Source organism: Salmo salar, chromosome ssa22 (assembly GCF_905237065.1).
Source record: "Salmo salar chromosome ssa22, Ssal_v3.1, whole genome shotgun sequence".
In the NCBI taxonomy this organism is placed as follows: Eukaryota; Metazoa; Chordata; class Actinopteri; order Salmoniformes; family Salmonidae; genus Salmo; species Salmo salar.
This window is the reverse complement of record NC_059463.1, coordinates 61966745-61979343: the sequence shown is the minus strand read 5'-3', so window position 1 is coordinate 61979343 and position 12599 is coordinate 61966745. Positions and strand designations below refer to the sequence as shown.

At 47.5% G+C, this 12599-nt stretch overlaps 1 protein-coding gene across 1 annotated transcript in view; it reads right to left on the bottom strand.

The window, feature by feature from the left end:
• The window catches only part of LOC106583833 (constitutive coactivator of PPAR-gamma-like protein 1 homolog), a 70641-nt gene that overhangs the window by 4151 nt on the left and 53891 nt on the right, over positions 1-12599 (bottom strand). The window contains 4 exon segments of the mRNA XM_045705791.1: positions 3739-3877; positions 8024-8162; positions 10805-10890; positions 10892-10980. Of these exon segments, the coding sequence (XP_045561747.1) occupies positions 3739-3877; positions 8024-8162; positions 10805-10890; positions 10892-10980 (453 nt within the window).

Genomic DNA, 12599 nt, shown 5'->3' with positions numbered 1-12599 from the left:
GATTTCATACCCTCCGGAGCTACACACTGTGTTCTGTCAGAAAGGTCGTTCTGGAACCAATCCAATGCATCAACGCTTAAACCAACCTTGTTTCTTCAGTCTACACAAAACAGCAGGCCCTGGTCAACCGCGTCCAAGGCCTTCGATAAGTCAATACAACGTGAAACACAGTGATTTGTCTTGTCCCGAGCATCTAGAATGTCACCTGCAACCTTAATCACAGCAGTAACTGTGCTATGCTTGGCTCTACAACCCGACTGGAATTATCACACACTGATGACATATCACACAGAACACTGATGACATATCACACAGAACACTGATGACATATCACACAGAACACTGATGACATATCACACAGAACACTAATGACATATCACACAGAACACTGATGACATATCACACAGAACACTAATGACATATGACATATCACACTGCAATGACATATCACACACTAATGACATATCACACACTAATGACATATCACACACTAATGACATATCACACACTAATGACATATCACACACTAATGACATATCACACACTGATGACATATCACACAGAACACTGATGACATATCACACAGAACACTGATGACATATCACACAGAACACTAATGACATATCACACAGAACACTAATGACATATCACACAGAACACTAATGACATATCACACAGAACACTGATGACATATCACACAGAACACTAATGACATATGACATATCACACTGCAATGACATATCACACACTAATGACATATCACACACTAATGACATATCACACACAACACTAATGACATATCACACACTGATGACATATCACACAGAACACTGATGACATATCACACACTAATGACATATCACACACAGAACACTGATGACATATCACACAGAACACTGATGACATATCACACAGAACACTAATGACATATCACACACTAATGACATATCACACACTAATGACATATCACACACTGATGACATATCACACACTGATGACATATCACACACTGATGACATATCACACACTGATGACATATCACACACTGATGACATATCACACACTGATGACATATCACACAGAACACTAATGACATATCACACAGAACACTGATGACATATCACACAGAACACTGATGACATATCACACACTGATGACATATCACACAGAACACTAATGACATATCACACAGAACACTGATGACATATCACACAGAACACTGATGACATATCACACAGAACACTGATGACATATCACACACTGATGACATATCACACACTGATGACATATCACACACTGATGACATATCACACAGAACACTAATGACATATCACACGCTGATGACATATCACACAGAACACTAATGACATATCACACTGCAATGACATATCACACAGAACACTAATGACATATCACACTGCAATGACATATCACACAGAACACTGCAATGACATATCACGTCCATAGATACAGAACAAATAGACTGAACCACTGGGTCCATAGATACAGAACAAATAGACTGAACGACTGGGTCCATAGATACAGAACAAATAACTGACACTGTCCTCAGACATAGACTGAACGTTCCATAGATACAGAACAAATAGACTGAACGACTGGGTCCATAGATACAGAACAAATAGACTGAACGACTGGGTCTCTGGCAACCAAACCAATAGAACAAACGTCCAGCCGGCTCGGGTAGCGACCCTAGATTTGTTTCGAGACTATGTATTGTGGAAGGAAGAAATAATATAAATAACTTCATCAAAAAGTAAAGTTTTGAATGAAAATACATCAATCATTATTTGAATATGTTGGTAACCCGTGTTATAATAGTGACAACGCTCTTAAAGACCGTGTTTGGAGGATATATCGGCACGGTCGACTTCGTTTCGGGCCTAACAACACCCCTGTGCCGATATATCGTCCAAACACCGTCTTCGAGGGCAATTTCACTTCATCAAAACATAGTGTTTCTTATTCCTGTTGAGTATAGCTTATATAATGTACCATTTGATGTGTAACACTAGAGAATCCCAGTTCTGTTATTGTGTCATTTCTCTGTAAATGCCTGCTTAGTTCTGTATTGTGTTCACTCAGTGGACAGTTTATTAGGTAGACCCATCTAGTACCGGATCGGACCCCCCTTTGCCTCTGGACCAGGAAATGTTTTTCCACTCCTCAGTTGTCAAGTGCTTGTGATCACGTGCCCACTGGAGCTGCTTCTTCTAGCTGATAGGAGTGGAACCCGGGTGTGGTCTAGGAGTGGAACCCGGTGTGGTCTAGGAGTGGAACCCGGTGTGGTCTAGGAGTGGAACCCGGTGTGGTTTAGGAGTGGAACCCGGTGTGGTCTAGGAGTGGAACCCGGAGTGGTTTAGGAGTGGAACCCGGTGTGGTTTAGGAGTGGAACCCGGAGTGGTTTAGGAGTGGGACCCGGTGTGGTTTAGGAGTGGAACCCGGAGTGGAACCCGGTGTGGTCTAGGAGTGGAACCCGGTGTGGTCTAGGAGTGGAACCCGGTGTGGTCTAGGAGTGGAACCCGGTGTGGTCTAGGAGTGGAACCCGGTGTGGTCTAGGAGTGGAACCCGGTGTGGTCTAGGAGTGGAACCCGGTGTGGTCTAGGAGTGGAACCCGGTGTGGTTTAGGAGTGGAACCCGGTGTGGTTTAGGAGTGGAACCCGGTGTGGTCTAGGAGTGGAACCCGGTGTGGTCTAGGAGTGGAACCCGGTGTGGTCTAGGAGTGGAACCCGGTGTGGTTTAGGAGTGGAACCCGGTGTGGTCTAGGAGTGGAACCCGGTGTGGTCTAGGAGTGGAACCCGGTGTGGTCTAGGAGTGGAACCCGGTGTGGTTTAGGAGTGGAACCCGGTGTGGTTTAGGAGTGGAACCCGGAGTGGAACCCGGTGTGGTCTAGGAGTGGAACCCGGTGTGGTCTAGGAGTGGAACCCGGTGTGGTCTAGGAGTGGAACCCGGTGTGGTCTAGGAGTGGAACCCGGTGTGGTCTAGGAGTGGAACCCGGTGTGGTTTAGGAGTGGAACCCGGTGTGGTTTAGGAGTGGAACCCGGAGTGGAACCCAGTGTGGTCTAGGAGTGGAACCCAGTGTGGTCTAGGAGTGGAACCCGGTGTGGTCGCCTGCTGCAATAACCCTTCCGTGACAAGGACTGATGAGGTGCCGCTGTTCTGTGCAGTTATTTGCCAGTTTGTTGCCCGCCATTCTCCCTCCACCTCTCTCATCAACGAGCAGTCTGACCTGCTATGCCCCCTGTCCCCCCTGCTATGTCCCGTGTCCCACCTGCTATGTGCCCTGTCCCACCTGCTATGTCCCCTGTCCCACCTGCTATGTCCCCTGTCCCACCTGGTATGTCCCCTGTCCCACCTGGTATGCCCCCTGTCCCACCTGGTATGCCCCCTGTCCCACCTGGTATGCCCCCTGTCCCACCTGGTATGCCCCCTGTCCCACCTGCTATGCCCCCTGTCCCACGTCCCACCTGGTATGTCCCGTGTCCCACCTGCTATGTCCCGTGTCCCACCTGGTATGTCCCCTGTCCCACCTGCTATGTCCCCTGTCCCACCTGGTATGTCCCCTGTCCCACCTGGTATGTCCCCTGTCCCACCTGGTATGTCCCCGTGTCCCACCTGGTATGTCCCCTGTCCCACCTGGTATGCCCCCTGTCCCACCTGGTATGTCCCCTGTCCCACCTGGTATGTCCCGTGTCCCACCTGGTATGTCCCGTGTCCCACCTGGTATGTCCCGTGTCCCACCTGGTATGTCCCGTGTCCCACCTGGTATGTCCCCTGGCTCTTGAAGCCTCTGAGGGGGAATTTGGCTCCTCGACCGAAGGTCCTGATGACAGGAGTGGAGATCACACCCCGCAGACGCCTGAGGAACACAAAACCAGTTGAGAAAAATCTGACACCTTTAAAGTAAAAGACATCATTTATCCAACGATTAAGCCATGGACAGCCCCTTACCCTGTCCCCAAAGACAGAAAAGGATTTGTATTTATTATGGATCCCCATTAGTTCCTGCCAAGGCAGCAGCTACTCTTCCTGGGGTTTATTATGGATCCCCATTAGTTCCTGCCAAGGCAGCAGCTACTCTTCCTGGGGTTTATTACGGATCCCCATTAGTTCCTGCCAAGGCAGCAGCTTGAGTGGGCTAGAGCTCGTTAGTGTGTATGTGTGTCTGTGTGTGTGTGTGTGTGTGTCTGTCCCTGAGTGTGTTGCTTCACAGTCCCCGCTGTTCCATAAGGTGTATTTTTACCTGCTTTTTAAATCTGATTCTACTGCTGCATCAGTTACTTGATGTGGAATAGAGTTCCATGTACTCATGGCTCTATGTAGTACTGTGCTCCTCCCATAGTCTGTTCTGGACTTGGACTGTGAAGAGACCTCTGGTGGCATGTCTTGTGGGGTATGGATGGCTGTCTGAGCTGTGTGCCAGTAGTTTAAACAGACCTCTGGTGGGCATGTCTTGTGGGGTATGCATGGGTGTCTGAGCTGTGTGCCAGTAGTTTAAACAGACCTCTGGTGGCATGTCTTGTGGGGTATGTATGGGTGTCTGAGCTGTGTGCCAGTAGTTTAAACAGACCTCTGGTGGCATGTCTTGTGGGGTATGTATGGGTGTCTGAGCTGTGTGCCAGTAGTTTAAACAGACCTCTGGTGGCATGTCTTGTGGGGTATGGATGGGTGTCTGAGCTGTGTGCCAGTCAGTTTAAACAGACCTCTGGTGGCATGTCTTGTGGGGTATGTATGGCTGTCTGAGCTGTGTGCTAGTAGTTTAAACAGACAGCTTGTCAACATTCAGATCGTAAAGACAGTATGGCGCCAGACAAGATGGCCGCTGTTTTACAGGCTCCTATTGGGTGTGTTTTTTTTCGCGTTATTTGTAATTTATTTTGTTTCTGCCACCGTCTCTTATGACCGAAAATAGATTCTAGATATCAGGACAGCGACCACTCACCTCGTACCGGACAAACGTTTTTTTCTTTAACGTGGTCGGACGCAAAGGATTTTACTTCAGACACCCGACAAGGCCCAAATCCCTGCCGTTACCACGAAGAAGAGACGGAGATATCGGGGTTGTAGGTCAGGGTGCCTTGTAAGGATCCGACGGGCGAGTGGGTAATCCCCCTCTACCATCAGTCCTATTAGCCAACGTGGATCCGACGGGCGAGTGGGTAATCCCCCTCTACCATCAGTCCTATTAGCCAGCGTGGATCCGACGGGCGAGTGGGTAATCCACCTCTACCATCAGTCCTATTAGCCAACGTGGATCCGACGGGCGAGTGGATAATCCACCTCTACCATCAGTCCTATTAGCCAACGTGGATCCGACGGGCGAGTGGGTAATCCACCTCTACCATCAGTCCTATTAGCCAACGTGGATCCGACGGGCGAGTGGGTAATCCCCCTCTACCATCAGTCCTATTAGCCAGCGTGGATCCGACGGGCGAGTGGGTAATCCACCTCTACCATCAGTCCTATTAGCCAACGTGGATCCGACGGGCGAGTGGGTAATCCACCTCTACCATCAGTCCTATTAGCCAACGTGGATCCGACGGGCGAGTGGGTAATCCACCTCTACCATCAGTCCTATTAGCCAACGTGGATCCGACGGGCGAGTGGGTAATCCACCTCTACCATCAGTCCTATTAGCCAACGTGGATCCGACGGGCGAGTGGGTAATCCACCTCTACCATCAGTCCTATTAGCCAACGTGGATCCGACGGGCGAGTGGGTAATCCACCTCTACCATCAGTCCTATTAGCCAACGTGGATCCGACGGGCGAGTGGGTAATCCACCTCTACCATCAGTCCTATTAGCCAACGTGGATCCGACGGGCGAGTGGGTAATCCCCCTCTACCATCAGTCCTTATTAGCCAACGTGGATCCGACGGGCGAGTGGGTAATCCCCCTCTACCATCAGTCCTATTAGCCAACGTGGATCCGACGGCGAGTGGGTAATCCACCTCTACCATCAGTCCTATTAGCCAACGTGGATCCGACGGGCGAGTGGGTAATCCACCTCTACCATCAGTCCTATTAGCCAACGTGGATCCGACGGGCGAGTGGGTAATCCCCCTCTACCATCAGTCCTATTAGCCAACGTGGATCCGACGGCGAGAGGATAATCCACCTCTACCATCAGTCCTATTAGCCAACGTGCAATCATTGGATAGTAAACTGGATGAGCTCCGATCAAGACTATCCTACCAACGGGACACTGTAATATCTTATGTTTCACAGAGTCGTGGCTGATGAGGACATGGATATCATACAGCTGCCTGGGTTTCCCATGCATCAGCAAGACAGAACCCGGTAAGACAAGGGCTGCTGGTCTGTGTCTATTTGTAAATAACAGCTCGTGCGCGAAATCGAATATTATTGAAGTCTCGAGGTTTTTCTCGCCTGAGGTAGAGTATCTCATGATAAGCTGTAGAGCACATTATTTACCAAGAGAGTTTAGCTGTCTATATATACCACCACAAACCGATGCTGAGACTAAGACCGCACTCAATGAGCTGTATACGGCCATAAGCAAACAAGAAAACGCTCATCCAGAGGCGGCGCTCCTAGTGGCCGGGGACTTTAATGCAGGGAAACTTAAATCAGTTTTACCTAATATCTACCAGCATGTTAAATGCAACAAGAGGACAAAAATGTTTGAAACTCTATACCAGCTTTACTCCACACACAGAGACGCGTACAAAGCTCTCCCTCGCCCTCCATTTGGCAAATCTGACCATAACTCTATCCTCCTGTGTAAGTGCTGTGCTTGTTGAAAGTCCTTCCCTATAAACGTGCTGAAAGTCTGTCAGTTTGTTTACTGTAAAATAGCATTGTATCTGGTCAAACACCATTTTTCCAGAAGTTTACTAAGGGTTGGTAACAGGCTGATTGGTCGGCTATTTGACCCAGTAAAGGGGGCTTTACTATTCTTAGGTAGCGGAATGACTTTAGCTTCCCTCCAGGCCTGAGGGGACACGCTCTCTAGTAGGATGAAATGTAAAATATGTCAATATCGTCAAAGGCAAAAAAGGTAGCTACTTTGAAGAAACTGAAATTTAAAATATATTTTGATTTGTTTAACACTTTTTTGGGGTTACTACATGATTCCATATGTGTTATTTCATAGTTTTGATGTCTTCACTATTATTCTACAATGTAGAAAATGGTAAAAATAAAGAAAAACTCTTAAATGAGTAGGTGTGTCCAAATGTTTGACTGGTACTGTATACTTGGATGTGTTGTGTCAGCGTTTGTTGCGGTCATGTCACACCTAAATTTGCTAATATTGCCAATGAAAAAAAATCATTAAAGTAGTTGGTAATATCAGTGGGTTTTGTGATGAACGAGTCATCTGATTTCAATGAATGCTGGAGCTGAGTTTGCCTTTTTGCCCAAAATTTCATTTGAGGTGCTCCAAAGCTTTTTACTATCATTTATCTTTGTTTCGTAGTATAGTTTATAATTTTTTATTCAGTTTAGTCACATGATTTCTCAATTTGCAGTACGTTTGCCAATCGGTTGTGCAGCCAGACTTATTTGCCGTTCCTTTTTGCCTCGTCCCTCTAAACCAAACAATGTTTCAATTCCTCATCAATCCAAGGGAATTTAACAGTTTTAACAGTCGTTTTCTTAATGGGTGTTTTACAGTCATTTTCTTAATGGGTGTTTTACAGTCATTTTCTTAATGGGTGTTTTACAGTCGTTTTCTTAATGGGTGTTTTACAGTCGTTTTCTTAATGGGTGTTTTACAGTCGTTTTCTTAATGGGTGTTTTACAGTCGTTTTCTTAATGGGTGTTTTACAGTCGTTTTCTTAATGGGTGTTTTACAGTCGTTTTCTTAATGGGTGTTTTACAGTCGTTTTCTTAATGGGTGCGTTCTTATTACTAACTGGAGTAAGACATTCCATTAATGTGTCCAGTGCAGTGTCTGGTTGCTCCTCATTACACACCAACAAATATTCCTTACATCAACAACATAACAATCACTCCAAAACGTATTGTACGACGTCTTACCCTCTGTTTGGCCCGCCGACAGAGACCACCTGGATGGGGAAGCCTCCTCTGCCTCGGCCCCGTCTGATGCCAGCCCACTGGCCCACCACCGTGCCAGCTATCTCCAGCTTTCCGCCCTGGGAGGACATGCTTGGTAGGCCTGCAGACCACGGACCAACAGTAGGGACACACACACACACGGACACACACAGAGGTTGTGAAATAAAACTTCTAAGAAAGTTCAGAGCAACCTAACCTGAGCATAATACTGATCCACCTTCACGGTGAATAAAAAATCTCTACTTGTACTGAACACAAATAAAAACCCAACATGCAACAATATCAAAGATTTTACTGAGTTACAGTTCATATAAAAGGAAATCAGTCCATTTAAATAAATTCATTAGGCCCTAATCTATGGATTTCACATGACTGGACAAGGGTGCAGCCCACTTGGAAGCAAGATCCAGCCAATCAGAATGAGTTTTTCCTCACAGAAGGGCTTTATTACAGAGAGAAATACTCCTCAGTAATGATCAGGCTGTTCAATCAGCTTCTTGATATGCCACACCTGTCAGGTGGATGGATTATATTGGCAAAGGAGAAATGCTCATTAACAGGGATGTAAACACATTTGTTCACAACGTTTGATAGAAATACGTTTTTTTTTTTTAAGAGTATGGACCGTTTGTTGGATCTTTTATTTCAGCTCATGAAACCAACACTTTACATGTTGCGTTTATAATTTTTTTTGTCAGTATAATTTATAAATAGTAGTATCTACTACATCAAAACAAACACTGGCCAGGACGACCATAACGCTACATCAAAACACTGGCCAGGACGACCATAACGCTACATCAAAACACTGGCCAGGACGACCATAACGCTACATCAAAACACTGGCCAGGACGACCATAACGCTACATCAAAACACTGGCCAGGACGACCATAACGCTACATCAAAACACTGGCCAGGACGACCATAACGCTACATCAAAACACTGGCCAGGACGACCATAACGCTACATCAAAACACTGGCCAGGAACGACCATAACGCTACATCAAAACACTGGCCAGGACGACCATAACGCTACATCAAAACACTGGCCAGGACGACCATAACGCTACATCAAAACACTGGCCAGGACGACCATAACGCTACATCAAAATAGAGGTCGACCAATTATGATTTATTTATTTTTTTTGTCATGCCGATACCGATTAATTGGCTGTTTTTTTCTCTCCCTATTTTTCCCCTTTGTAATAATGACAATTACAACAATACTGAATTAACACTTATTTTAACTTAATATAATACATCAATAAAATCTATTTAGCCTCAAATAAATAATGAAACATGTTCAATTTGGTTTAAATAATGCAAAAACAAAGTGTTGGAGAAGAAAGTAAAAGTGCAATATGTGCCATGTAAAAAAGCTAACGTTTAAGTGCCTTGCTCAGAACATGAGAACATATGAAAGCTGGTGGTTCCTTTTAACATGAGTCTCCAATATTCCCAGGTAAGAAGTTTTAGGTTGTAGTTATTATAGGAATTATAGGACTATTTCTCTCTATATGATTTGTATTTCATATACCTTTGCCTATTGGATGTTCTTATAGGCACTTTAGTATTGCCAGTGTAACAGTATAGCTTCCGTCCCTCTCCTCGCTCCTACCTGGGCTCGAACCAGGAACACATCGACAACAGCCACCCTCGAAGCAGCCTTACCCATGCAGAGCAAGGGGAACAACTACTCCAAGTCTCAGAGCGAGTGACGTTTGAAACGCTATTAGCGCGCACCCCGCTTACTAGCTAGCCATTTCACATCGGTTACACCAGCCTCATCTTGGTAGTTGACAGGCTTGAAGTCATAAACAGTGCAATGCATTGCGAAGAGCTGCTGGCAAAACGCACGAAAGTGCTGTTTGAATGAACGCTTATGAGCCTGCTGCTACCTACCACCGCTCAGTCAGACTGCTCTATCAAATATCAAATCATAGACTTAATTATAACATAATAACACACAGAAACACGAGCCTTAGGTCATTAATATGGTCGAATCCGGAAACTATCATCTCGAAAACAAAACGTCATTCCTGTTACATTGCACAACCTTCAGTGTTATGTCATAATTACGTAAAATTCTGACAAATTACCCAAAGTGTTGCATATACCCTGACTGCGTACAATGAACACAAAATGACACAATTTCACCTGGTTAATATTGCCTGCTAACCTGGATTTCTTTTAGCTAAATATGCAGGTTTAAAAATATATACTTCTGTGTATTGATTTTAAGAAAGGCGTTGATGTTTATGGTTAGGTACAGTCTTGCAACGATTGTGCTTTTTTCCGCAAATGCGCTTTTGTTAAATCATCCCCCGTTTGGCGAAGTCGGCTGTCTTTGTTAGGATGAAATAGTCTTCACAGTTCGCAACGAGCCAGGCGGCCCAAACTGCTGCATTTACCCTGACTCTGTTTACAAGAGAAGTGACACATTTTCCCTAGTTAAATAAAGGTCAAATTTTTATATTTTTTTTAAATAATAATAATACATTTTTTATTTTTATTATTATTATTTTTATTTTTTAAATCGGCCAAATCGGCGTCCAAAAATACCGATTTCTGATTGCTATGAAAACTTGAAATCGGCCCTAATTAATCGTCCATTCCGATTAAATCGGCCGACCTCTACATCAAAACAAACACTGCTGCTCCCCCACGGTGAAGAGCCCTACATACTGGTCTCTACGGACAGTACAATCTGTGAAAGTAGTATCAATGATTGGTCTCTTACGAGGCACGCCCATGCTCCTGCCCCTGCCCTGCAGCGGCATCATGTGGGGCGGGGGGTAGAAGGCTCCCCCTGGGGGTAGAAAGGCATGGCGTGGGGGTGGGGGGAGGAGGCGGGGAGAAGTTAAGCCCCTCCAGGATGCTCTGCCGCATTTTCTTCACCTTGTTCACCTGATCCACCTGGGGACAGAGAGAGAGAGGGGGAGAGAGAGAGGGGGAGACAGAGAGAGAGAGGGGGAGACAGAGAGAGAGAGGGGGAGACAGAGAGAGAGAGGGGGAGACAGAGAGAGAGAGGGGGAGACAGAGAGAGAGAGGGGGGACAGAGAGAGAGAGGGGAGACAGAGAGAGAGAGAGAGAGAGGGGGGGACAGAGAGAGAGAGGGGGACAGAGAGAGAGGGGGGGACAGAGAGAGAGGGGGGGACAGAGAGAGAGGGGGGGACAGAGAGAGAGAGGGGGAGACAGAGAGAGAGGGGGAGACAGAGAGAGAGAGGTGGAGACAGAGAGAGAGAGGGGGAGACAGAGAGAGAGAGGGGGAGACAGAGAGAGAGAGGGGGAGAGAAAGAGGGGAGACAGAGAGAGAGAGAGAGGGGGGGGGACAGAGAGAGAGGGGGGGACAGAGAGAGAGGGGGGGACAGAGAGAGAGAGGGGGGGACAGAGAGAGAGGGGGAGACAGAGAGGGAGGGGGAGACAGAGAGAGGGAGGGGGAGACAGAGAGAGGGGAGGGGGAGACAGAGAGAGAGGGGGGAGACAGAGAGAGAGGGGGAGACAGAGAGAGAGGGGGGAGACAGAGAGAGGGGGGGGAGACAGAGAGAGAGGGGGGAGACAGAGAGAGAGGGGGAGACAGAGAGGGGGAGACAGAGAGAGGGAGGGGAGACAGAGAGAGGAAGGGGGAGACAGAGAGGGAGGGGACAGAGAGGGGGACAGAGAGGGAGGGGGACACAGAGGGGGGACACAGAGGGGGGACACAGAGGGGGGACACAGAGGGGGGGACACAGAGGGGGGGACACAGAGGGGGGGACACAGAGGGGGGACACAGAGGGGGGACACAGAGGGGGGGACAGAAAGGGGGGGAACGTAAAGAGAGGGGGGGACAGAAAGGGGGGGACGTAGAGAGAGAGGGGAGGGGGACACAGAGAGAGGGGAGGGGGGACACAGAGAGAGGGGAGGGGGGACACAGAGAGAGGGGAGGGGGGACACAGATGGGGGAAAGAGGGGAGACAGAGGGGGGAAAGAGGGGAGGGAGAGGGGGGAGAGAGGAGAGGGAGAGGGGGGAGGACACAGAGGGGGGGACGTAGAGAGAGGGGAGGACAGAGGGAGTACAGAGAGAGAGGGAGGACAGAGGGGGGACACAGAGAGAGGGAGGACAGAGAGAGATTGATTGAAGTTAAGGGTTTATCAAAGCTCTCCTCAGGGATGCCTGAACTAACACACCATAGTTAAGGGCTTGAGAACAAGATGACAAGATGAATCAGATGTGATCGTTTTGGAATAGTTAAAATACTGCTGGTGGTCCCGAACACGGGTATCTCTCTCTGGTCACCCCTAAACACGGGTATCTCTCTCTGGTCACCCCTAAACACGGGTATCTCTCTCTGGTCACCCCTAAACACCCTGAACACGGGTATCTCTCTCTGGTCACCCCTAAACACCCCTAAACACGGGTATCTCTCTCTGGTCACCCCTAAACACCCCTAAACACGGGTATCTCTCTCTGGTCACCCCTAAACACCCTGAACACGGGTATCTCTCTCTGGTCACCCCTAAACACCCCGAAACACGGGTATCTCTCTCTGGTCACC